Below are 27374 nucleotides of genomic sequence, written 5' to 3'. Positions count from 1 at the left end.
CTCAATCTGATTGTGAAATAATGATGTGTTTTCCTGTCTTACAGGTCAGTTTCTGTATGATGTACCAGGTAAAAACTTTTCAGGCTACTTATATACTCAGAGAAAACATATTCTTTTTTGCATACATGTCACTTGCTAGTGTGCTAGGTGTTGTGGTACCGCTGCAGATCTAGTTATGGGGTTTGCAGTAGTATAAACCCCTGTAGGTCCCAGCACTCGCCTGATAATAGATGTAGTCCCTGGTGTCCCTGGTAGTGTGGTGCAAGATAGTAAGCACTTAAAGGGGTTGTTCACCAAAAATGTTTTTCTTTCAAATCAACTAGTGCCAGAGATTTGTATTTTACTTCTATTAAAATTCCAGTCTTCCAGTACTTATCAGCTGCTGTATGTCCTGCAGTAAGTAGTATTCTTTCAGTCTGTAGAGCAGGAGAGGTTTTCTATGGGGATTTGCTATTGCTCTGGACAGTTCCTGACATGGACAGAGGTGGCAGCAGAGAGCACTGTGTCAGACTGGAGAGAATACGCTACTTCTTGCAGGACATACAGCTGCTGATAAGTACTAGAAGTACTAAAAGTAAATTTTTGGTGAACATCCCTTTTGAACTGGTTAACAATTTGCAAGTTTCTTAAAGCTAAAGGTAATGTGTTTCCTAGTAACAAGTTCACATCCAGCGTCTTGAGATATGATTGCCAGCTTCTCCCTCTGAATATTGATGATGGGGCCTTTAGCAGTTTTAGAATTTTCATGCAATACTTAGGCTGAGAAAATCTCTTGGTTAGGGTTTAGTTGAAGGCTTGTAAAGTAGGTTGGAGGGCTACCAGGAGACGGCCTGTCTAGTAGTACAGAACTCTATCAGGGTGACTCTTGGCTGAAGTTGCATGACTTCTGAAATAGGGCAACAGCCAGTACTGACGGCAATGAGAAACCGCCTAATGTCTAATGGAAGAGATCACAGAGTGCCAGGTCCGGAAGTATGGGCCCTGGGATCCCTTAAAGGGATTATCCAGCGCTACATAAACATGTCCACTTTTGCCCGACTCTTGTCTCCAGTTCAGGTGTGGTTTGCAATTAAGCTCCATTTACTTCAATGGAACTGAGTTTCAAACTCCACCCAAACGCCACCCAATCAAGACAAGATTGGTGCAAAAGTGGCCATGTTTTTTGTAGCAGTGGATAACCCCTTTAAGATTACCCAAGTGGACCGAGCAGTAGTCAGCAGGGCACGTCAGCTATACACATTTCTCCAAGCCACTGTGTAGTAGTGCCGTGGCTGGAGGTTGCTAAGGATGGTATGCAGCAGGTGGGCCTGGTGTTTCTGCTGGGACACTTGTCATGTTGGCCAGGAGTGGTGTTACCTACCCCCAGACACATGGGCACTGGCACTTGTAAGTATAGCACAAGGTATGGGTGCAGGTGCCGCTGCAGGTGCGGCGGTAAGAATCAGCACAGCACTTAAACAAGTAACACCTTTACTTGGGAACTTCAGTGCAATACAGTTAATACAGTATAAGGCTATGTTCACACAACGTATATTTACGTAAAACCACGGCCGTTGTACAACAACAAACAACAACAACAACAAATAGCGGCCACAGAAGCCCATGTGAGTGCACACTATGGAGCGAGCGGATCCGGCCGTACGCTCCATAGTGGGCAGTGGGGAGTTCTGATGCGGGCGCCCGCATCAGAACTCTGCAGGGCTAAAGATCATCCGGCTGCTACTGCAGTACCGGCCGGGAGGATCTTTTCAGAGACTGGCCGGGTCACGGAACGGCCGGTCTCTTGCAGCGTCTGCAAATGGCCTAAAAGTTGATAGGTGCAGGTACAGGTTATTGTACTGCTTTAGGTAGTGACTTGAGGTGACTCTCTCTCAGGTAGTGGTACTGGTTAACAAAATGGACTACCCTTAACTCCTAATAATTAAACCCACCAGGAACCAACCAATGTTTTATAAGAGAAACTGGGGCTAGTCTCCCATTAAAGGAGAGCAGCTTGAGGTACCTCTATACCTCATAGGATGGATCCTTTTGGAACAGGCCTCTGGGGAGGAGGGAGTCTGCTGGCAATCATTCTCTAGCACTTAATGAGTTGCATAATTGCACACAGTGTGCTGGTTGCAGAAGAAATACCAGCTAGTGACATCTTGTGGTAAAAAAGTAATACTACATCAAGCAGACAAGCATAGAAGAACCCAGCTGCATATACCCCAGTGCCAACTGACATAAATAAAAACCCAGCAGTAGCACATGGGTTCTGGGTTCCTTCTGATACAGTGGTGCCCTACCATTATATACTTGAATTGTGTTATGAACCCTTTATCTCCTGGACAAAATTTCACCTTTTCCTATTTGTTAGGTTTTGTTCACACTTGTGCCAGAGGGCATGATTAAAACCTTTGTTGCAGGATAACAGTGAAATAATGATGTCTTTCTCTGTCTTATAGCTCACCTTCGGCCCAATAAACCAGGTAAAGCTTTTCTGGCTGCTTATATAGACACAATAAATAAAAGCTTGGAGGCACAAATCCCACATTTCCTTCAGTTATTTTTGCTCTGATTCATTCCCGCATTGACTATAGCAATTCCTTACTAGTTGGCCTTCTCTTCTATAAACTTTCCTCTTTCTCCAGTCCTTCCTAAGTGCAGGAGCCAGGCTTATATGCCTCCCTCCTGTGCCAGTCACTACACTGATGCCTCCCCCCTGTGCCAGTCACTACACTGATGCCTCCCCCTTGTGCCAGTCACTACACTGACACCTCCTACCTGTGCCAGTCACTACACTGATGCCTCTCCCTGTGCCAATCACTACACTTATGCCTCCCCCCTGTGCCAGTCACTACACTGATGCCTCCCCCTTGTGCCAGTCACTACACTGACACCTCCTACCTGTGCCAGTCACTACACTGATGCCTCTCCCTGTGCCAATCACTACACTTATGCCTCCCCCCTGTGCCAGTCACTACACTGATGCCTCTCCCTGTGCCAATCACTACACTGATGCCTCCCCCCTGTGCCAGCCACTACACTGATGCCTCTCCCTGTGCCAATCACTACACTTATGCCTCCCCCCTGTGCCAGCCACTACACTGATGCCTCTCCCTGTGCCAATCACTACACTTATGCCTCCCCCCTGTGCCAGTCACTACACTGATGCCTCTCCCGGTGCCAATCACTACACTTATGCCTCCCCCCTGTGCCAGTCACTACACTTATGCCTCTCCCTGTGCCAGTCACTACACTGATGCCTCTCCCTGTGCCAGTCACTACACTGATGCCTCCCCCCTGTGCCAGTCACTACACTTATGCCTCCCCCTGTGCCAGTCACTACACTTATGCCTCCCCCTGTGCCAGTCACTACACTGATGCCTCTCCCTGTGCCAATCACTACACTTATGCCTCCCCCCTGTGCCAGTCACTACACTGATGCCTCTCCCTGTGCCAATCACTACACTTATGCCTCCCCCCTGTGCCAGTCACTACACTGATGCCTCTCCCTGTGCCAATCACTACACTGATGCCTCTCCCTGTGCCAATCACTACACTGATGCCTCTCCCTGTGCCAGTCACTACACACTGATGCCTCCCCCTTGTGCCAAACACAATCACCATCCCCATACACTCCAAGCACGTAGACCTCTACATAAACTCCAAGCACACACTGCGCCCCTGAATATACTACCAAATACTGTGCCCCTAATACTTCCACAAACTGTGCCCCAATACTGCCACATACCGTGCCCCTAAATATAATACTTCTAAACACTGTGCCTCTAATACTACCACACATTGTTCTTATAATACTGCCACATACTGTGCCTCTGTATATAATACTGTCAAACACTCTGCCCGTAATACTGCCAAATTTATATTATATCTAGTCTACACCAAGGTCAGAATATTGTTTGATGATCGCATTTTTTTTTTTGCTGTGATTCATAAACAGTTGTGTTTTTTTTTCCTTTTGGTGACATTTTTAATAAAATATTAAAATTTAAGTTTTAGATTCCCCTGGCAGTGAATTGTGTACGGATATTGAGGAATACTCTATCTCAATGGTGATTTCCATTGAACACAGTGGGACATGGTGCACACACACACACACACACACACACACACACTTGGCCTCAGAGTTGCAGATAAAATATGATATAACTTACATATCATACATACATATATACCGTATTTACTGTAATGTGGACCTGTCATGGTTGGGTCGGTTCTGTGTATAATGTAATTTATCTAATATACATCCATTTATTTGGCACCAGAATATGTGTCTGAGCGTCCATGACCTCCTGTTCTCCCTGCTCCCAAATCCAGCTATCCCTGATGCTTTTTGACGCATCTCCAGATCATCACCATAGACTTACATTACACCGGGTGTCGTGCTGGAGATGGGACCTATGGATGGAATAAAAATTTTTGTACAACTGTTTTTCGTTAGAATTTTACAATGATCTGCATCATTTTTCTTCATGTTTTAGGTTCTTCCGGCTATATGGAATCCCTTTTTAAAACGTTTACTGGCCTACAACCTTACGCAAAATATACTATCCAGGTTACAGCAGCCAACGTTGATGAAACGGGTCACTTTTTGACTTCATTTGAGACTATAACATGTAACACAAGAGAAGGAAGTAAGTCATCACTTTATAATTTTGTGTTTATAATTCTTTTGTTTAGTTTTTTCTCATTTATTTTTTTAATAACTTATAACTCAAGACGTTTTTTCCAGTGTGTTTACAGCAGGCTTTGCGCTGGGCGTTTTTCCACAGAAGTGTTGCCGTTTTCTCCCATAGACTTCTATAGAGGGGTAAAAATGGGGGGGGGGGGGGGAACACATAGGGAGAGATTTATCAAACATGGTGTAAAGTGAAACTGGCTCAGTTGCCCCTAGCAACCAATCAGATTCCACCTTTCATTTTCCAAAGAGTCTGTGAGGAATGAAAGGTGGAATCTGATTGGTTGCTAGGGGCAACTGAGCCAGTTTCACTTTACACCATGTTTGATAAATCTCCCCCATCATGTTTATATGTATATTGGCGTTTTCCCCCATCAACAGAAAACCTAGAATGAACACTAAAATGAGAAAAAGACGCAAAACCTGCCAAATAAAAAAAATTCTAAAAAGAGTTTTTGGGTGTTTTTTTTAGACCCCCCTGAAAATTGCTGAAATCTATATTGGGTCAGAAATCAGAATTAATATTATACAGTAAAATATATTTACTTTTCACACTCCAACCTATCTAAAAAAATTACATATACCTTAAAATGATGCCTTAATTTAAAAAAAAAAATCTGGGTGCTGGGTGTGCATTATAGGAAGTCACTGGGTGCTGGGTGTGCATTATAGGAAGTCACTGGGTGCTGGGTGTGCATTATAGGAAGTCACTGGGTGCTGGGTGTACATTATAGGAAGTCACTGGGTGCTGGGTGTGCATTATAGGAAGTCACTGGGTGCTGGGTGTGCATTATAGGAAGTCACTGGGTGCTGGGTGTGCATTATAGGAAGTCACTGGGTGCTGGGTGTGCATTATAGGAAGTCACCAGGTGCTTGGTGTACATTATAGGAAGTCACTGGGTGCTGGGTGTACATTATAGGAAGTCACTGGGTGCTGGGTGTACATTATAGGAAGTCACTGCGTGCTGGGTGTGCATTATAGGAAGTCACTGCGTGCTGGGTGTGCATTATAGGAAGTCACCAGGTGCTGGGTGTGCATTATAGGAAGCCACCGGGTGCTGGGTGTACATTATAGGAAGTCACTGGGTGCTGGGTGTGCATTATAGGAAGTCACTGGGTGCTGGGTGTGCATTATAGGAAGTCACTGGGTGCTGGGTGTGCATTATAGGAAGTCACTGGGTGCTGGGTGTACATTATAGGAAGTCACTGGGTGCTGGGTGTGCATTATAGGAAGTCACTGGGTGCTGGGTGTACATTATAGGAAGTCACTGGGTGCTGGGTGTACATTATAGGAAGTCACTGGGTGCTGGGTGTGCATTAGGCTACGTTCACACAGAGCAAAAGGAGCGGATTACGCAAGGAAATATTTCCGCCTGAAATCAACTGACGCTGAATTCCGAGCAGAATATAAGCAGAATGTAAGCAGAATCCCTGCGTATTCTGCTAGGAAAGTGTTCAGCTCGTAATCAGCTCTTGACAAATTCAGCGCGGAATACTCGAGGAATCCGCGCTGAATCCGCATGTATTCAGCGCTGAAATTCAGCGAGTATTTGGTGAGTAAACTAGACTATACCAGAACATATACTAGAATCCTCCTCCCCCCCCCTTTTCCCCATTTCCGCGCTGATTCAGCGAGTAATTTCCGCTTGTATTACGATTGTATTCCGCTTGTATTACGATTGTATTCTGCGCTGAAACAGAAAATCAGAGCCCCATTGATTTGTATAGGCTTCCGCTAGCGGAAGAATGAACATGTTCATTCTTCTGGCGGAAAGCGGATTAGTTCAGTGCGGAAATTCCACTGTGTGAACTGCAGAACAGAATTTCCATTCAACACAATGGAAATTAGCTCTGCATCTATTTTAACGGCTGAAATTTCAGCGCTGATTCAGCGCAGAAATTCAGCTGCTTTTGCTCAGTGGGAACGAGCTAGGAAGTCACTGGGTGCTGGGTGTGCATTATAGGAAGTCACTGGGTGCTGGGTGTGCATTATAGGAAGTCACTGGGTGCTGGGTGTGCATTATAGGAAGTCACTGGGTGCTGGGTGTGCATTATAGGAAGTCACTGGGTGCTGGGTATGCATTATAGGAAGTCACTGGGTGCTGGGTGTGCATTATAGGAAGTCACTGGGTGCTGGGTTTGCATTATAGGAAGTTACAGTGAACACTGTCCATCATAATACCTCACTGGGTGCTCATTTACCAATGTCCAATGCTGTCCTGGGAGAAGATTGATATTACGCCACTCATCCATCAACGTCCACTACTGTCCATGGCGGAAAGGGAATGATTGACAGGCTGACTGACATTTTTTTTTAAAATTGACATTTTCCAATTTTGACACTGTCACAGCAACAGCTGTTTAAAAAAATAATTGACTCTGTAATAGTCCCACTATTGTAGCTACTATAGTTTGCTTTTTTTAATTAAAAAAATTCGTTTGTAGGTGTTTTCACGAATATTCGCAAAGTCATACAAATATTCGCAAAGTTTGCGAAACAAATTTTCGAGTGATTCACTCATCTCTAGAAATAAGGTATAAACCTCTGGCATTTTCAGATACCATTTGATTTGAAAGAATTTTTTTTTAGCTGGAGTACCCCTTTAACCCCTAGACGACCTAGGATGTACCGGTACGTCCTGGAACTCTGTCTCCAGATGACCCTGGACGTACCGGTACGTCCTGAGCTATGAAGCGCGCTCCGGAGCACAGCGCGCTTCATAGCAGGTGGGGGCCGACACCTCACCGTTAATGACACGCTGCAGCGATCGCTTAAACGCAGCGGGCGCGGAATTTAAGTGTAAGTGACAGGGGGAGTCCCCTGTCACTTACCGATCGGGACCCCCGCAGTCTGACTGCTTGGGTCCCGATCGGTAAAACGGACCGCCGGAGGTCTCTCACCTGCCTCCGTGCGGTCCGATCGGCGCTCTGGTCACTGAGCCTGCACAGGCAGGCTCAATGAGCAGAGCGCCGATAGCACTGATCAATGCTATGCCTATGGTAAAGCAGTGATCAATGTACAAAAGGAAAGTTATGTATGTACAAGTCCCCCAAAGGGACTTACAATGTATTAAAAAAAAAAGTTAAAATCACTAACACACTGCCCCAAAACCCCTCCCCCAATAAAAGTTTAAATCACCCCCCTTTCCCATTATATAAATAAAACATATAAAAATAAATAAATAGATAAACATATAATATACCGTAGCGTGCGTAATTGTCCGATCTATTAAAATATAACAAGCGTCATTGTGATCGGTGAACGGCGTACACGAAAAGAGGGAAAAAAGTGCGCGGATTACCGATTTGATGTTACATTATATATATAAAAAAATTATAAAAAGTGATCAAAACGTCCAATCTTCACAAATATGGTATTAATAAAAACTAGAGATCATGGCGGAAAAAATGACACCCCATACAGCCCCGTAGGTGGAAAAATAAAACCGTTATAAGCGTCACAATAGGCCCATTTTATTAATATTTAATTGCCAAAAAAAGGATTTCATTAAAAAAAGAATATATAACATTAGAGAATCTGTGTAACCTGCATATGGTTGTGTTCGGACTGACCTATAGAATAATAGTATCATGTCGCTGTTACCATATAGTGTATTACGTAGACACAGGAGCCCCCCAAACGTTACCATATTGCATTCTTTCTTACGATTTCACCTATTTATATCTTCATAAATAATATTTTTGGGATTCCGTCATACATGTTATGGTAAAATGAAAGACGCCATTACAAAGTACAACTATTCCTGTAACAAATAAGCCATTACATGGCTTGTAGATAGAAAACTGAGAGTGCTGGAGCTCTTAGAAGGGGAGGAGGGAAAAACGAAAGCCCAAAGATCAAAATTTGCGCGGTCCACTGGGTCATTTTGGGCCTGGTCCTCAAAGGGTTAATAAAGCATAGGCTTGTAGTGCTATAGTATGATGGCTGTTGTGATAACTGGTTTTACTAAATTAAAAGTAGACAATGAAAAATTTCACCCCCTTAAGTGACAAAAAAGCAGTAAAGTAGTAGTTGATGCTTTGGGCTATAATAAACCTGTTTTATATTCCTGTTATTATTATTATTAATTTGTGTTTCTATAAATCTCTCATCTTCTTTTTGTCATTTAGAACCAGGTCTAGTTACCTGCGCAAAGCCAGAAGTTGGATCGACCCATAATACAATCACCATCACATGTAACCCGCCTGTACATATTAATGGGAAACGAGGAGCTTGCATACTTACATCCAATGACAGAGTCGAAGAAAAAAATGATTGTAAGTTCTCCTTAAGAGATCTGTACTACCTGACAACATACAGATTTAAGGTAAGAAACATCATTTTATCATTAAAACATCAAATAAACTTGTTTTAACTTGTGATTTTCACAACGTGTTAAAGGGTACTCCGGCGAAAATCGTGTTTCTTTCAAACCAACTGGTTTCAGAAAGTTATATAGATTTGTAATTTACTTCTGTTTAAAAATCTCAAGTCTTTTAGTACTTATCAGCTGCTGTATGTCCTGCATGAAGTGGTTATTTTTCAGTCTGAGACAGTGCTCTCTGCTGCCACCTCTGTCCTGACTCTGGACTCTAGACAGTTCCTGACATGGACAGAGGTGGCAGCAGAGAGCACTGTCTCAGACTGAAAAATAACCACTTCCTGCAGGACATACAGCAGCTGATAAGTACCGAAAGACTTGAGATTTTTAAATAGAAGTAAATTACAAATCTATATAACTTTCTGAAACCAGCTGATTTTGAAAAAAATCGCCGGAGTACCCCTTTAATGCTGTATATCCCAGGTATACATTGCTATAAAAAATGGGATGTTGATGTATACTGGGGCGCACAGTAGTGGGTCTGTTCCCTTTACTGGTGTGAATGTAGCCACTTCCCCCTTCTACATGTTTATCTTGCTGTACTCAATAATGTTGCAGACCATACTGAATTTGTAGGAGCCTAAATGGCTGAGTATGTTCAGGTTATAAAGATGAATGGATGGTATCCCTTTTTGCCAACTGGGATGTACTGTATAGAATTAACATTGTGTTAACCCATGAAATCAGGTGAAAAAACAGCTGGGAGTGTAATCTAACATAAGTATACATTACATTTTATTTGCAGATTCAATATAAAAATAATATACTGACAGGAGATCCCATTCAAGTAGAGGCAAAAACAAAGTGTAAGTACAATAAATAGACAATTTCTGACAATTGTTTAAGACTCTTATTCACACTAAGGTTCAGCAAATCAATTTTAACAAGACTTCTGGATCTTAAAGATAAAACATATATTTGCATTGCAAGTGGTCGTCTCTCTGTAATGAACTCTGTTTATTGTCATGAATCGGTTCTGCAGCCCGGCCCAACAACCTTTTGAGGGACATGTATCAAACAGTGAAATGTGGATTTTCTGCGGAAAGTGCCAATTTGCGAATGAAATGGGCGAAAATATTCGGAAAACAGCACTTTACGCCGGGGGGGGGGGGGGGGGTCTGGGGGGGTTTCCGCCTAAAGATACGCAGAAAACCTACTCCAGTCCTTGGCGTAGATTTTCTGCCGTGTGCACCGGCGCGCATGGGATTTATGTAGAGGCAGTCCGCCTCTACATAAATCTCCATACCGGCGGAGCTGCGGGGACATTTTTAAGTCCGGCGCAGGAAACGTCAGGCTTAATAAATGTCCCCCTTTGTGTTGTTCATCTTTTGTCATGTAAAATTATAAATGCCTCCATAGGAGTCCATTAACTCCATATCAGAAGCTAAAATTCATCCACATCCCACAGTAGATCTCTAAATGAAGGGCTATGCATTTACCGTAATTGTTTTATTATTCATTTGTATTTATTAGGGTGCAAAATGTTTTCTCCCTAAGTCTTTATTTATTTATTTTTTTAATTATACATTATTTCTCTCCTGTGGCCTCTTAAATTTTGATATATAAAGTCTGTTGTGTTCCATCCCATCAGAGAAGCAGTCTGTTGTGTCCAATTCTGTCACAGAAGCAGTCTGCTGTGTTCCATTCTGTCAGAGAAGCAGTCTGTTGTGTCCCATCTCATCAGGGAAGCAGTCTGTTGTGTCCTATTCCATCAGAGAAGCATTCTGTGTGTCCTATTTCATCAGAGAAGCAGTCTGTTGTATACCATCCCATCAGAGAAGCAGTCTGTTGTATCCCATCAGAGAAACAGTCTGTTGTGCCCCATCCTATCAGAGAAGCAGTCTGTTGTGTCCCATCCCATCCCTTTAGAGAAGCAGTCTGTTGTGTACCATCCCTTTAGAGAAGCAGTCTGCTGTGTCCCATCCCTTCAAAGAACGAGTCTGTTGTGTCCATTACATCATATAAGCAGTCTGTGTGTCCTATTTCATCAGAGAAGCAGTCTGTGTGTCCTATTCAATGAGAGAAGCAGTCTGTGTGTCCATTTCCATCAGAAAAGCAGTCTGTTGTGTCCATTCCATCAAAGAAGCAGTCTGCTCTATCCCATTCCATCAGAGAAGCAGTCTGTTGTGTCCTATTCCATCAGAGAAGCAGTCTGTTGTGTCACCTTCCATCAGAGAAGCAGTCTGTTGTGTCCCATTCCATCAGAGAAGCAGTCTGTCGTGTCCCATCCCATCAGAGAAGCAGTCTGTTGTATCGCATCCCATCAGAGAAGCAGTCTGTTGTGTCCCATCCTATCAGAGAAGCAGTCTGCTGTGTCTCCTTCCATCAGAGAAACAGTCTGCTGTATCCCATCCCATCAGAGAAGCAGTCTGTTGTGTCCCATCCCGTCAGAGAACCAGTCTGTTGTGTCCCATCCCTTCAGAGAAGCAGTCTGTTGTGTCCATTCCATCAGAGAAGCAGTCTGTTGTGTCCATTCCATCAAAGAAGCAGTCTGCTGTATCCCATTCCATCAGAGAAGCAGTCTGATGTGTCCTATTCCATAAGAGAAGCAGTCTGTTGTGTCACCTTCCATCAGAGAAGCAGTCTGTTGTGTCCCATTCCATTAGAGAAGCAGTCTGTCGTGTCCCATCCCATCAGAGAAGCAGTCTGTTGTATCGCATCCCATCAGAGAAGCAGTCTGTTGTGTCCCATCCTATCAGAGAAGCAGTCTGTTGTGTCTCCTTCCATCAGAGAAACAGTCTGCTGTATCCCATCCCATCAGAGAAGCAGTCTGTTGTGTCCCATCCCTTCAGAGAAGCAGTCTGTTGTGTCCATTCCATCAGAGAAGCAGTCTGTGTGTCCCCTTCCATCAGTGAAGCAGTCTGCAGTATTTCAGTATCCCATCCCATCAGAGAAGCAGTCTGTTGTGTCCCATTCCATCAGGGAAGCAGTCTGCAGTATCCCATCCCATCAGAGAAGCAGTCTGTTGTGTCCCCTTCCATCAGAGAAGCAGTCTGTTGTGTCCCCTTCCATCAGAGAAGCAGTCTGTTGTGTCCCCTTCCATCAGAGAAGCAGTCTGTTGTGTCCCCTTCCATCAGAGAAGCAGTCTGTTGTGTCCCCTTCCATCAGAGAAGCAGTCTGTTGTGTCCCCTTCCATCAGAGAAGCAGTCTGTTGGCCCAGTCTCCAGTCCCTAGCTCTCCCTTTTATGATTTTAGTCTAAGCCATTTACAGCATTTTACCAAGCTTTCCTTTGTGTATTTTAGATAATGATAAGGCTCTTATTGGATTTTTGGCTTTTTTCATCACCATCACATGCGTGGCTCTGATCCTTGTCATGTACAAAATCTACATTCTGCGGAGAAGATCTTCATGGTAATGTGGACACCCACTTTATAATCGTAAACTACATTTTATCATATATCCTATAACTAGCAGCTCCTAGTGTTAAATCTGTATTCAGATCCACCACCCACCATGGGCCATTCTATATGGTAGAAATCTTCTAGCATCTCTCAGACACCAGGACCCTATTAAGCAATGCTATAGCTATGCTCATATGAATAATTATAGGTTTTTCTATAAAGCGGTGCCCATTCTTATGGCTCGTTGGGCCTTTTCGTGTTGGAAATTGTAGTTACCTCCAAGCTACCAAATCTGACATCACTTTCATAAAATGCAGCATGGAGTCTGATCAGGTGGCAATGTCATTGTAGTCACAGTATAAGAGCAGATGGAATGGAATAATAATAATATATATAATTTGTTCTAATAGTTAAGCAAGGATAGGCCATATATTGATGATTGGTGGGAAGCAAACACCCTGCACCCCCCCAATCAGCTGTTGAGTGAGGCTGCCATAGCTAGGTCTATGTGGTGAATAAGGCTGGAAACCGATGGCTCCTCTCACTGCATAGTGACTGCAGCTTAGCCCCCCTTCAAGTGAATAGGAGCTGCAGTAACCAGGAACGGCCACTATGCAGTAAACCATATCCAGCTCTATTCACTGTGGAGTCTGGGTACAAACAGCTAATCTAATGGGTGCCTGATGTCTAAACAGGGTAAAGGCTATCAACCAATTTTACCTGGAAAATCCTATAGAAATAAGTCTTTAGAAACAGAAGCTTTGTTTTATTATTGATTTTCATGTTCAAAGACTGTAGTAACCAATATTCTTGTTATTTCAGCAATTTTGAAGATCACTATCCACTAACTGAGCAAGGTAACCAGATATTTCAGTTACTATCATTATTATGATGAATTACTGTGTTGCTGCATTGAACAATCTATCCCTGTGCGGACCTCCCACTGACAGTATGACAATCTGCCCATAAGGGAATGTCTCACAGGGCGGCATTGTCTCTGCACGGCTGCAACACTGTAGCCTTCTGGAGTCCCCTCTCTCCCGCCTCTGCGAGCTCTTGAGTGATGTCACTTGTGTGCAGCAGCTCTAAGGCAGGGAGTGGCCCTCCCTGTGATTGGCAGGGAGGAGAGTCAATGCTTTCTTCACTTGCCGCACTTAATTGTATGTGCTTCTCAGGAGAGCATACCGTTAAATAGTCAGGCACAGCAGCCAGCAGCCAAGTGAGCTTTTGCCGACAGCATTAACTGGTGAAATTTTCAGTGGGCCCCCTGCCTATGTGGGCCCTGGAGCAGCCGCTCCCTCTGCCCCCACCAAATTACACTACTGTGACCCCCCCCCCCAAACCACTTGTACCATCAGATAGCTGCTTTTAATCCAAGATCTGCCCTGTGGTCCGTTCGGCAGGTGATGCGGTTATTGTCCTAAAAAGCAACTTTTAAACTTGCAGCCCCGTGTCCAATGGTCGGGGCTTAGAATAGAATATCTGTGCCCTAACTTTGCACCACCCCTCCGTCCCTCCTCCCCACCCTTTTCATCATTAGGAATGCCACTGGAACATTTTCTCCTGTCTGAACATTGCACAGTTGCCTTAACGATCCAGCCCCTGTTCAGTATTCACACAGCTGAGAAATAGGAGACAATCTGCCGGAGCATTCCTAATGATGAGGAGGGTGGGGAGGAGGGACAGAGAGGTTGTGCCAGCCTAATGCATAGACATTCTAAGCCCGGGCTGTTGGGCACGAGGCTGCAAGTTTAAAAGTTGTTTTTAGGACAATAACTGCATCACCGGCCGAACGGACCCCACAACAGATCTTGGATTAAAAGCAGCTATCCAAAGGTACAAGTGGTTTTGGGGGGGGGGGGGGCAGATTGTGGGCTTTAAGCCCAGTTTAGATAAATGGGACCATCACTTTTTTGGTTTCTGGGTATGTGCAGGAAGCATGTAACCTATTGATATGTCCCAGGCGGACTGGCCGGGGCGGATCAGTGCACTGAGGTCAATAGCTCGGCCGCCAGTGCACCAAAACACCTAGCTAGCATATGAAATAACCTACAAATATCCTCAACACAGTGCTGAGGATCAAGGTAAGAAAATGCCCTTCATCCTCAGCGCCCCGTGCTCTATAGGGACATATCAGCAGATTAGATTTTTTAGTTGAATATCTTCTTTTTCTTTGAGATCTTAATGTGCCTTTTTTTTTCAAAGATGATGAGAGACAGCTTTTGAGCATTGATCCCATCCCATTGGAACAACTCCTGGAGACATACAAGAGAAAGAATGCAGATGAGGGACGACTATTTCTCGATGAATTCCAGGTAATGATTAGTTTAGATATTTAAAAAAAATTATATATATATATATATATATATATATATATATATATATATATATATACCCTCTGAGTGTTTCTTAGACAGGCAGCTGAACGCTATGTGCACATTGCATTCAGCTTCCTTTTTTTTGTCTGGTAAATGGTGCTCTGCCATATCATTATGGATGCAATCTGGGGAACTTTGCGTGAGTCCCATGACTGCAGACTATAAGAAACAGACACTTTGTTGCCTAAACTACAAGCAAACACCCCATCACTACAGTGCACCATGATTTACTCTTCAGAATTTCAGAGAATATATTGATTCCGGAAATCAGTTGTCGATACATTCACTCTGGAAAATATATATATTTTTAATCTTCAGAGCATTCCACGCGTGTTCAGCAAATTCTCCGTCAAAGAAGCCAGAAAACCCTACAACCAGTCTAAAAACCGCTACATTGATATTTTACCGTGTAAGTTTGTATTGTATTTACAGTAGGTGTCCAATTTTGGATAAATTTATCAAACAGACTGATGTTTTTAATTGTAAATTTTCCAGATGATGATAACAGAGTGGTCTTATCCGAGATACACGGAGAACTGGGATCCGACTATATAAATGCCAGCTACATCAATGTAAGGATGAAAAAATGGTGAAATTGAAATTCAACATGACTCCTAGTTTTAAATTGAATGGCTACAATAAGGGGCAACACAGCCTCTCTGCTGACACCAGTGGCTGTGTCAGGAACTGCAGGGCTGCTCAAGCAGACAGCGTTCCCAAGTGTAAAATCTTTTCTAACGCTAACATGTATTATGTAGACATTGGGGAGGCTCAGGATCTGCATGCAGCAGCACTACAGCCATGTAATTGTCGTGGGGCCAGGGCTTAAAGTGTCACTGTCGTTATAACTTTTAAAATCTTAATCAACAGTAGATGTCATATAAAGCAAGTTTGCAATATACCTTTATTATTTTTTATGTTGTTATCCTGCTGTATCCAAAGCTGAACTTACCAGAAATCCAGGTCCAGTCTCCTGAAGGCAGATTTTCTGACTTGTGCTGGTTGAAAAAAAAAAAAAAAAGACTAAACACAAGAAATCCGGCCAGTAGAGAGAGTTACAGCTCAATGTATCCATCAATCACATGACTGCCTTCTCTCTGTGAGCGCTCAGATGGCCGAAATACACAGGACTTCCTGTTTTCTGACTCTTTGAGAGAAAAAAAAAAGAAAACAGGAAGTGCCGTGTTCTTCATGATAACTAAAAAAAAGAATGTAAATTGCAAACTTGCTTTATATCACATCTACTTTTGGTTTAGATTTTGGAAGTTATAACAACAGGTACACTTTAAGTGGCCCTGCGGTTCCCAACACAGCCACAGAATGCAGTAGAGAGGTCATATTGGCCCTTACTGCTTCCAGTAATACATTTCTAAAACTTTGTGTGATAACGTATAAATAAATAAATATATATATATATATATATATATATATATATATATATATATAAAATTGTCTTATTTCATTATGCAGGGATTTAAAGAACCAAGAAAATACATTGCTGCCCAAGGTAAATTCCATTCCAATAAGGCATTCTTCTTATCTAAGTTTATATACTGTAAAATACATTCTTTTTATATATATATTTATTTTGGGATATTTCACAGGCCCCAAGGAGGAAACTATGAATGATTTCTGGAGGATGATCTGGGAGCAGAAGTCAACGATCATTGTGATGGTCACGCGCTGTGAGGAAGGGAACCGTGTAAGTGGAACTTACAATTCTGTGGCTATGGACATATTGTTATTGTGTTTTATGCATTTTATTAAATCAAAATATTTACAATTTGTTTTATAAAAAAAAGGAAGTGTCTCTTCAGCAGCTTGCATGTCCAGTACAATACAATGCAAGCTGCTTCATCCCATTCAGAGCTCTTTCCATTTGTTCCTCTTAACTCCATTATCTAACACAAAGTTTTTTGTACATATTTCAACAATATGGAATAATATGGGTTCTATTGGTTTGGTGCTATTGAATCTACAATCTTGTTAATTCGTTTTGGGTAACAAAGAGGCTAATGTGCTCCTGAATCCAGGCCGTGTAGGATTCCAGGAAAAATCAACTTTCCCCCTATCCACAGGAGGAGATTGCTGGGGGTCCAACCTCTGTATCCCCCGCAGATCTCTGATTCGGGGTCCAGCTTCTGTATTATAGATGGGGTACAGTACAGTGCTCTTCCGGCATACTCTGCTCTCTCCGTCGCTCCATAGGAATGAATAGAGCCGCGGGTCATGTGCCGTACCCACGGCTCTATTCATAATACAGAGGCCGGCGGCCCGCTATGGAAATCGTTGGGGGTATAAAGGTCGGACCCCAGCAATCTCTTACTTTTCCCCCATCCTGTGGTTGGGGAAAAGTTGATTTTTCCTGGAATATTCTTTTAAGTTTGGGAAACAAAATAGAAAGAAATATTGAAAAAGTTCTTATTGTCATATAATTGTGTTTCTGCATTGTAGAACAAGTGCGCTCAGTACTGGCCGTCCAAAGAAGGCGAAACCAAGTCATTTGGGGATGTCAACGTGAAGATCTCCCAGGAAAAATTCTTCCCCGATTATATTATCCGCAAACTGCACATCAACAATGTACGTTACTCTGTTTATTCCACTTATAAGAACAGTGAGCAGCTTGTAATATCTTAGATTTTGCGCATTCACTTAAGTTGCAGTCATGGAATTAGTATCTTGGTACCTGATCAGACCTCTGGGCTAAATCTAGGGCTACCCTTCATTACCAGTTTGGGTGAAGGTTTTGTAACTCAGTTCCATTGAAGTAAATGGAGCTTAATTGCAAACCACACCTGAACTGGAGAAGAGAGTGGTGCTGTCTCTGGAAGATAGTGGACATATTTCACCATCAATGGGGGCTCCAAAAGTTAGACCCCGATAGATCATAATATGATGGGAAATCCCAGCAATATTCCATCAGTTGGAGATTTAAGTTACATGTATACTGACCAATATATATAGGCTACAATTCTAATCACAAATACTTTCCTATCCCTATAATATAGCGGCGTGAAAAATCGGAGCGTGACATCACTCACATCCAGTTCACTGTGTGGCCAGATCATGGAGTACCAGATGACCCCAACCTCTTGCTGAAGCTACGTCGTAGGGTCAATGCTTTGAGCAATTTCTTCAGCGGGCCGATAATTGTTCATTGCAGGTAATTTAGAGCTTTTATACCTTTTAGGGTGCGTTCACACCTACAGGATCCGCAGCAGATTTGATGCTGTGTTCAGTTATTTAGATGAAATCTGCTGCAGAAAATCAGCTGCAGATCCTGTAGGTGTGAACGCACCATTAAGCAAAATATAAGAACAAGATAGCGTGAAAAACACGTGTTATCTATGATATTACGTAGAATAGTCAGATCGGGTGGCTGGCCGGGGAGGGAAGTGGGTTCTCCCAGCTGTCACCCATGATCACAGCAGATCTCAGGATTGCCGTGTGATCAAAACTTTTGACATGTTGAATGTTTATATAGATTACATTACACTTTTTTTTGTTCTTGTTGCTATACTTTGCTTTATCTACAATGCACAGTTATGACCTTTGATTCTTCCTGTTTTCAGTGCTGGTGTTGGGCGTACAGGAACCTATATAAGCATTGATGCCATGTTGGAAGGTCTGGAGGCAGAGGGCAGGGTGGATGTGTACGGCTACGTGGTACAGCTGAGGCGCCAGCGCTGTTTGATGGTGCAAGTGGAGGTGAGTATAGACGTGAACTTGACTCTCATTTTATCACTGTGGTTTATAATCTTATACTGTTTCCCTCAAAATAAGACCTAGTAGAGGTTTTGTGGAATTGCTAAATATAAGGCATCCCCCCAAAGTTTTTAGCCCATCGCTGTTGTCCCCTCCCTTCACCGTCCGTTGCAGAACAGCTGCATGCAGGACATGAAAACCATCACCTGCTGCCCACCCCGATGTTCCCTTCTGCGGCTGTCACTTATAAATGTGCAGGCAAGGAACCCCCAACCGCCAGATGTAGAGTTGCACACAGTCTGCGGTTATCCCGTCGCCTGCTGCCATACCGTACACTGTCCCTGCTGTGCTGTACCAGTGTGCTATGGTGAGCTCCCCCTGGTGGCCAGAAGCCTCAATACCGTACGTTCTGTCCCTGCTGGGCATGTGACATTAAAAATTCTTCTTCATGGAAAAATAAGACACCCTTTGAAACTAAGACCTAGCGCATCTTTGGGAGCAAAAATTAATATAACACACTGTATTATTTTTGGGGAAACAAGGTATTATTTACTATTGAGCTATTACAGAAAATGTTTACATATGTTTTAAAATGCAGATATGTGATTTTATGTTATGTTTGTGCTTCACCTATAGTCCCAGTACATCTTCATACACAAGTCTTTGGTGGAATACAATCAGTTTGGTGAGACAGAGATCAGTACATCCGAGCTGCCGCATTTACTCAACAAGATGAAGAAAAACGACCCTCCCTCCGAGCCGTCCCAGCTGAACTGTGAATTTCAGGTAAGGTAGAAGAAGTATAAAGAATTTCTCCAATCAGAAAACTGTCAAGAAAAAAGCTTTTGCCGTGTCATAGGGATCAGCAGAAAGAGCTACCAGTAGATCAAAGCATGAAAGCAGCATACTGGTGTGCACTTCTCATTTGTGTCAATGTGAGTGAGCAGTCCCATAGACTTACATTGCCAGTCCGGCTCAGAGAGAACACACTAAGCATGGACTTCTCCCGGCTCCCTTAGACCCTTAAACACTTAGACCTCAATCAGTAAAAACTTTTGTTATGACATATCAAACTTTTTTCCCATAACAATTTTCCAAAGCTTATTGAGGCATTTTGCGTTAACAAATAATAGCGATGCGCGGGCGAAGGCTAATGATTAAATAAACTGGTCATACTGTACATTACCTCTCTGCTCTCCTGGACTTATCCTGCCTTCTGCTCTCTAAGAGTCTGTTCACTCAGAGTAAAATTGGCTGAGAGCTCCGCTGCAGAATATCGCCTGCCATCTGTTTCAATGGGATGGCTTGTGCGCCTCCGCTTCCACGGCTCTCTGCTTAAAGAATTGATACAGTATGTCAATTCTTTGAGTGGAGAGCAGCAGAAGCAGAGGTGCGCAAGAGCTCTGCCACGGAATTCCGCCAATTTTACTTTGTGTGAACTGGCCCTTACCGGCACCACACGCTGCAGCTTCTCTGAGCTGACAAGCCGCTCAGCCAATCACTGTCCGGGACCATTGCGGCCAGTGATTGGCTGAGCAGCCTGTTAGTTTAGAGAAGCCGGTAAGGAAGCAGAAGGCAAAAGGACACTGTAAGCATAGACAGGTAAGGGCAAGGGCTGCACGGACATCGCTAACAATTTGAGATGAGCGAACCCGCCGGATTTCTGGTTCGTTCCTAAGGACCGCCTGGCAAGCTGGGATACAGCCTATGCCATAGGCTGTATCCCAGTTTTCCAGGCGGTCCTCTGGCTGTATCCACCCTCTGCACGGAGCGGGCAGACAGCGGGAATCAGACGCCGAGAGCAGGGCCAGGACAAGGAGTTTTGGTGCCCTAGGCAGAGAAGGCAAATGCCCCCCCCCCCCCCCCCGAAAAAAGACAAAAAAAAAAACTATATACTGTATCTGCATAAAAAAGACATGCATACACACTTTTAAACACACTTAGTATGGCATGATCATAAATTAATGTAAATAGTTTTTTCCCCTGTAGCTAGTGCAAACAATAAGAGGTATTTTCAACATCAATAAAGTGCTTCATAACTTTTGATACTCAATACCATTTCGATACTTAATACAGTGCCCTACAACTCCCAACATACCTTCTTGTGCACTACAACCTCCAGCATACCTATTTGTGCACAAGAAGGTATGCTGGGAGTTGTAGTTGTGCAGCAACAACCTCCCGACACAACAACTCCCAGCATACCTCTTTGTGCATTACAACTCTCAGCATACCTTCTGCTGCTAGGGTCCGAAAAAGTGGATGATGGGAGAGATCTCTGCACTGACGTTATTTATATAGTGTACATATGTATGCTTATGTGTACACAGGTTTTGTTGTTTATTCCAGTTAGTGTTTGGAATAGTGACTCACAGTTGACGTCTTCTCTGATCACAGTTGTTCATTATTCTTTTTCTTTTCCACTCACCCTGAGCCACGACTCCTCTTTGCAGAATCTGCCAGAGAGACACTTTAGGATCCTTGCTTCAACACATATATAGTAATATAGTCCCCTCTGTACTCCTATGTAGTATAGACCTCTTCTCTACCCCCGCATAGTATTAGACCCCCTCTGTGCCTGTATAAAATATGGACCCCTTCTGTGCACCTGTATAGTATAGGCCCCCTGTGCAGCAGTCTCCATAGTATGTGGGCCCGCCATGCAGCTTCCACATATAGAATAACCCCTCCTGCTGTGCAGCATCCCCATATAATATATGCCCCCCCCCCGTGAAGCATCACCATATAGAATAGGCCTCCCTGATGTGTAGCATCCCCATGTAGAATAGTCCCACTTGATGTGCAGCATTCCTATATAGAAATATAGAATACACACACACACACACACACACACACATTGCAGCATTCCCATTTAGAATAAACCCACTTCACACACACACACACACACCACTGCCTCCCCCAACGTTTTTGTGTGGTACTGAATTTGTTGGGTTTCTGCGCTTGCTCTGTTTACCGTGCGTGATCATTTTGTAGTATGGACAATAACACTTCAGATATCAGGGGGACGATGGGGATTGTAGTCATGTAACACTTCAGCTATCAATGGGATGATGACGACTGTAGTCATGTAACACACACTGCTATCAGGGGGATGATGGGGATTGTAGTCATGAAACACACACACCAACTATTAGGGACATGATGGGGGTTGTAGTCATGGAACACCAGCTATAAGCGGATGATGGGGATTGTAGTAATGTAACACACACTTCAGCTATCAGGGGGATGATGGGGATTGTAGTCATGTAACACACTTCAGCTATCAGGGGGATGATGGGGATTGTAGTCATGTAACACACTTCAGCTACCAGGGAGATGATGGTGGTTGTAGTAGTCATAGTAGTGATATTTACATCCACAATTCTCATACACTGACTGACAGGCACACACACACACACACACACACAGCTCACACACACAGCTCACACACGCACACAGTTCACACACACAGCTCACACACACACATACAGCTCACACACACACATACAGCTCACACACAGTTCACACACACACAGCTCACACACACACAGCTCTCACACACACACACACACACACAGCTCACACACACACAGTTCACACACACAGCTCACACACACACACAGTTCACACACACACACACACACACACAGTTCACACACACAGCTCACACACAGTTCACACACACAGCTCACACACACACACAGTTCACACACACAGCTCTCACACACACAGTTCACACACACAGCTCTCTCACACACACACACATGCGCACACACACACAGTGCACACACACAGCTCACACACACACAGCTCACACACACAGTTCACACACAGCTCACACACAGCTCTCACACACAGCTCACACACACACCTCACACACACAGTTCACACACAGCTCACACACAGCTCTCACACACACAGCTCACACACACACCTCACACACACAGTTCACACACAGCTCACACACACAGCTCACACACACAGTTCACACACACAGCTCACACACACACACACACAGCTCACACACACAGCTCACACACACACACACACACACACAGCTCTCACACACACAGCTCTCACACACACAGTTCACACACACACAGTTCACACACACACACACACACACACACACACACACACACACACACACACACACAGCTCAAACACACACACTTATCATAAGGAAACTACTTTCAGCAGCTCCTTGCTTCCTCCTGCTTCCATCTCCTTCCTGGAGCCGGCACCAGGTTCTTCCGCCCCTCCCCCACCTCCTCTGTGTGCCTGTCTGTCTGTGTATGAGAGCAGAGCAGGAAACAGGTGATGTGGAGGGAGCAGGACCCCAGATGGCAGGGTTAGGCAGCCTGTCAGTGCAGCCAGGCAGTAAGTGGTGAGGAGGCCCAGCAGCATATTCACCTTCCTCCCCAGCGTCTTCCTTCTCCTGGAGTCTGAAGGATCCGGAGTAGTAGTCAGGAGGAGGAGCGGCTATGACTGCCGCCGCGGGACTAGAGCCTGCTCCCCCCCCCCCCCCCCGCGCACATGTGAGGTGTGTGTGTGGGGGTTAGATCTTGTGTCCTGCAGAGGGCGCTGCTGGCGGCCGGATCCCGGCCTGCCCGTTGGCATGTGAGCCCCACAGCAGCTTCAGAGCTGATGCTGCTGCAGGTGAGGGGGATATGAGGGCGCTGGTGGAATGTGAGCGCGCAGGGGCAGCGCTCGGCAGCCACCAGGAGGCAGAATACAGTAGCCAGTAGTTAAAAAAAAAATTCAGAGACCACAATTGCGCCCCCTGTATATTACCACTAGATGGCGCCCTAGGCCATCGCCTACCTTGGCCTACCCTTTGTCCCGGCCCTGGCCGAGAGTTCTGGTTCATACGGACCAGAAATCCGGCGGGTTCGCTCATCTCTACTAACAATGTCCGTGCAGCCCTTGGTAAACAATTATCGAGCCATGCAATAGGCTGAGTAAAAGAGCGCCGCTTTAGTAGATCAGCGCTCGGTACATTATTGATCAGGCCGTCATCGGTCCATCTAATAGGACCCTAGGCTGGGACTGGCGGAGCATCTTCTCTGGATCTGGATTCCAGTAATGGCATTTACCATTGGAAAAATCTAAAGGAAATCAATGCAAAGGATTGTTTTCTGTTTTTTTAAATTAAAACAATTTTACCAATTCTAATACTATATATGCTAGTATGAACTGTCATTTAACAAAACTTTGGTCATGTCATTTAGATATTGAGACACTGTTTGCAAATGGTAACCAAGAGCCTTATTATTTTTGTGGGGATTTTTTTTAGCAGTTGGGGGGGGGCTGCTTTTAACTATTTTCATGTCTGTAGGGGGTCTGTATCTTGCCATTGCGGTGAGCTGTTGCATTTTTCTGTGTTTTTATGTCATTGAGATATGTCAAAAGATTTTGATCAGAGGCTGAATGTTCAGGCCCCCACCGATTGCTAGAGTCAGGAGAAGTTCTTGGCTGAGCACTTCTCTCTGTGATGAGCTGATCTCCCCATATAGCTGCAGGACACCGGCTCCATAGACTTAGTCAAAAATCTGGGAGTCGGGAGAGCAGCGAACTGGTTTAGAGGATCAGTGGGGGTCTGAACACCCAAAAACTGACCAATACACGTCCAACAGTTTGTTAAATGACAGGGACACAAGTAACAAAACAACAATTGTGTACTTTACTTTAGAGATTACCTTCATATAGAAACTGGAGACCACAGACGACCGGAAACCATCACGACAACAAAGACAAGAACCGCAACTCCACAATTATTCCATGTAAGAGATGATATGTAATAATGTGTATACTAACACAACCCCACATGACATAAGGGCGATGCATATAGATCACATCTATAACACTCACAAATATTCCAAACTTACGTAAGCGGTCATAGAGATACACAGCATTTCCTCAAATTACATAGGATATTATGTAGAGTTTCCAGTGTCGGATGCACAGAGATATTCAAGAGAAGGAGGACTCATCTGTAGACAGTTGTTTCAGGGTTCTTGTCCCTTATTGTCACAAAGCCAGAAGGTTTATGGGTCACACATTGACTTACATTATGGAAGAGGTCTAGCAGCATCCAGAGGTGTTCTTCAATGCTTTATTGAGCAAATTAGCCTACATAGATACAACGGTTGATCCCATCCAAGTATATAATCCCATCCAAGTATATGACCCCATCCAAGTATATGACCCCATCCAAGTATATGACCCCATCCAAGTATATTATCCCATCCAAGTATATGACCCCATCCAAGTATATGACCCCATCCAAGTATATGACCCCATCCAAGTATATAACCCCATCCAAGTATATGACCCCATCCAAGTATATGACCCCATCCAAGTATATTATCCCATCCAAGTATATGACCCCATCCAAGTATATAACCCCATCCAAGTATATAACCCCATCCAAGTATATAACCCCATCCAAGTATATGATCCCATCCAAGTATATGACCCCATCCAAGTATATGACCCCATCCAAGTATATGACCCCATCCAAGTATATAACCCCATCCAAGTATATGACCCCATCCAAGTATATGACCCCATCCAAGTATATTATCCCATCCAAGTATATGACCCCATCCAAGTATATAACCCCATCCAAGTATATGATCCCATCCAAGTATATGACCCCATCCAAGTATATGACCCCATCCAAGTATATGACCCCATCCAAGTATATGACCCCATCCAAGTATATGACCCCATCCGTACTTGACAAAGACCCTGGATGGGGTTGAAACGTTGGATCTATGTAAGCTCATTTGCTCAATAAACCATTGAAGAACACTTCTGGGTGCTCTTGTACCTCTTCTATATGATCTTGAATACACCCACTGAGTGATTGTGGTCTCACCAGCGTGCCTCCTACCTACCAGGCACTCGTGGCTCCATTTGTGCTGTGCAAATTGACTTACAGGGCAGCTAACTCCAGCCAGAAAAAACTTTCATCTTCCTGGACTAACCAGAAGCCAAAGCCAGGATTGGATTTGAAAAGAGGAGAAATCTCAGTCTTTCCTTTTTTGACCTGTTCCCTGTTTATAGTCTGTTTCTGGCTTTGGCTTCAATGATCTGTCAGATAAATCTGTGTATGAATGAGGGCCTTAAAGGGGAACTGTCTGCAGGTTATGCGAATCTAACCTGCTGATATGTCCCTACTGCACAGAAGAGGCAGAGGAGGAAGGTCTGTCTCTTATCTTCCTCCAGGGCCGTAGCTAGGATTCATGGGGCCCCATAGCAAAAACTGTATGGGGCCCCCCTCCCCTATGCACAAAGTACTGCATATATTATATAAATATATTTTGACCAGAGGCAGAAGCAGCTACAAGAGTGACTGGCAGAGCAGAGAGCCAATGGCTGCTTGCTCTGTCAGTCCACTGTATTTAACTATAAGGGCCCATTAAGAGCCCATTATAGTTAAATACATAGGTGCAGGAGCAGACTACCTTCTACTTAACCCCTTATGTACTACACTTACATGCTGCAACACAAAAAAAAAGTTAAAAAGGAAGACAATGAGATCTCTACTTTACTACTAGTGCACTGAGGTTATCAGAGGAGTGAAGCAAAGATCTCCTTTTCCTCTGCATATTAACCCTTTTTTATGTTGCAGTCACTTACACACTACAGTACATAAGGGGTTAAGCAGAAGGACACAGGAGACTTTTATCTTCCCTGTGCATCCCGGGTCCCTTTCCTGCATGGGCCCCATAGCAACTGCCTACCCTGCCTCTATGGTAGCTATGCCACTGCCTTCCTCCTCGGTGCCATTTCAGTGCAGTTAGTAGTTTGCTCCACAGTCCGGTGAGACTGTTAGGAGCACTGGGGCACCCATTAATAGCACTGCTTGCCCCATAGGACCCATTGCCCCCGGCCAGCCCGCCACTCTCTAATTATAATCAATGGAGTGGGCCTCCTGGGGGCGGCCAGATCAGCACTATTAGGCGGGCAGTGCTCCTAACAGATGCCCCAGTGCTCCTTACCACACCATGGAGCAAACTACTAACTGCACCGGAATATGCCGAGGAGGAAATTAAGAGACATACCTTCCTCCTCAGCATCTCCTGTGCAATAGGGACATATCAGCAGGTTAGATTTGTCTAGTACCAAATCTCTCTATACATACACCAAGATGCTTGGAATTCCAAAAGCTAATAATTTTTAAAAAATTGTTATCTACACCACTAAATAAAAAAATCAACACAAATGTCACTACTCAAAGTTATAATTCTTATCATTTCCAGATGAATTTAATCGTGTCCAAATCAAGATGAATGATGAGCCAGAAAAAGAACAAACGGAGGACTCTGACATGTCTTCAGATGAGGATTCTGACAATGAAGAGTCCATCTACATCAATGCTTCATTCATCATAGTACGTTGTAGTAGTATACAGTATGAGTGAATCAATTTGGCATATTCATTGTGAATTTTACAAATATTTTGCTTATTTTTTAATCCAAATTTTTTTGTGGTTGATATCTAATACAAATAATTCTCCTGTACATACGAAATGGTTACATTATGTATTCTGTACAGTAAAGACATATACATATATTGTTAGCCTGGCTGCTCCGTCCATGTTGATGTAATACTCACCCCACTCCTGTCTGTGGCCAGGCCTGGACAGGTGTTTTCCTATCTAGTACACAACTTGTGGTCACTATGCATTGTTGCTTACTGACCTCACAAAGGGGTAAGTGGTAATGTTATGCAGCATATACAGCATATGCCTCCTGCTCAGTACATAGCATTGAGCAATACAGAAACTATGTGGAGAACAGGGACTCCTGTCATTTTGACAGGAGTCCCTGCTACTCTACAGTAAACAGCTATATTTGCTGTTTGGTCCACAGAAAT

The 27374-nt window shown here is 43.9% G+C and overlaps 1 protein-coding gene across 1 annotated transcript in view; it reads left to right on the top strand.

The window, feature by feature from the left end:
• Positions 1-27374, top strand: part of PTPRC (protein tyrosine phosphatase receptor type C) — a 106802-nt gene that overhangs the window by 70287 nt on the left and 9141 nt on the right. The window contains exons 14-31 of the mRNA XM_069967498.1: positions 45-68; positions 2445-2468; positions 4485-4637; positions 8813-9009; positions 9809-9869; positions 12307-12415; positions 13228-13262; positions 14611-14720; positions 15102-15192; positions 15279-15355; positions 16254-16290; positions 16388-16485; positions 17238-17363; positions 17792-17946; positions 18356-18491; positions 19125-19274; positions 24181-24271; positions 26759-26889. Coding sequence (XP_069823599.1) covers positions 45-68; positions 2445-2468; positions 4485-4637; positions 8813-9009; positions 9809-9869; positions 12307-12415; positions 13228-13262; positions 14611-14720; positions 15102-15192; positions 15279-15355; positions 16254-16290; positions 16388-16485; positions 17238-17363; positions 17792-17946; positions 18356-18491; positions 19125-19274; positions 24181-24271; positions 26759-26889 — 1805 coding nt within the window. The remainder of the gene's footprint in view (positions 1-44; positions 69-2444; positions 2469-4484; positions 4638-8812; positions 9010-9808; positions 9870-12306; positions 12416-13227; positions 13263-14610; positions 14721-15101; positions 15193-15278; positions 15356-16253; positions 16291-16387; positions 16486-17237; positions 17364-17791; positions 17947-18355; positions 18492-19124; positions 19275-24180; positions 24272-26758; positions 26890-27374) is intronic.

The sequence above is a fragment of the Dendropsophus ebraccatus genome, chromosome 4 (assembly GCF_027789765.1).
Source record: "Dendropsophus ebraccatus isolate aDenEbr1 chromosome 4, aDenEbr1.pat, whole genome shotgun sequence".
NCBI lineage: Eukaryota > Metazoa > Chordata > Amphibia > Anura > Hylidae > Dendropsophus > Dendropsophus ebraccatus.
Note: the sequence above shows the minus strand (reverse complement) of the source record. Positions and strands in the feature narration are given on the sequence as shown.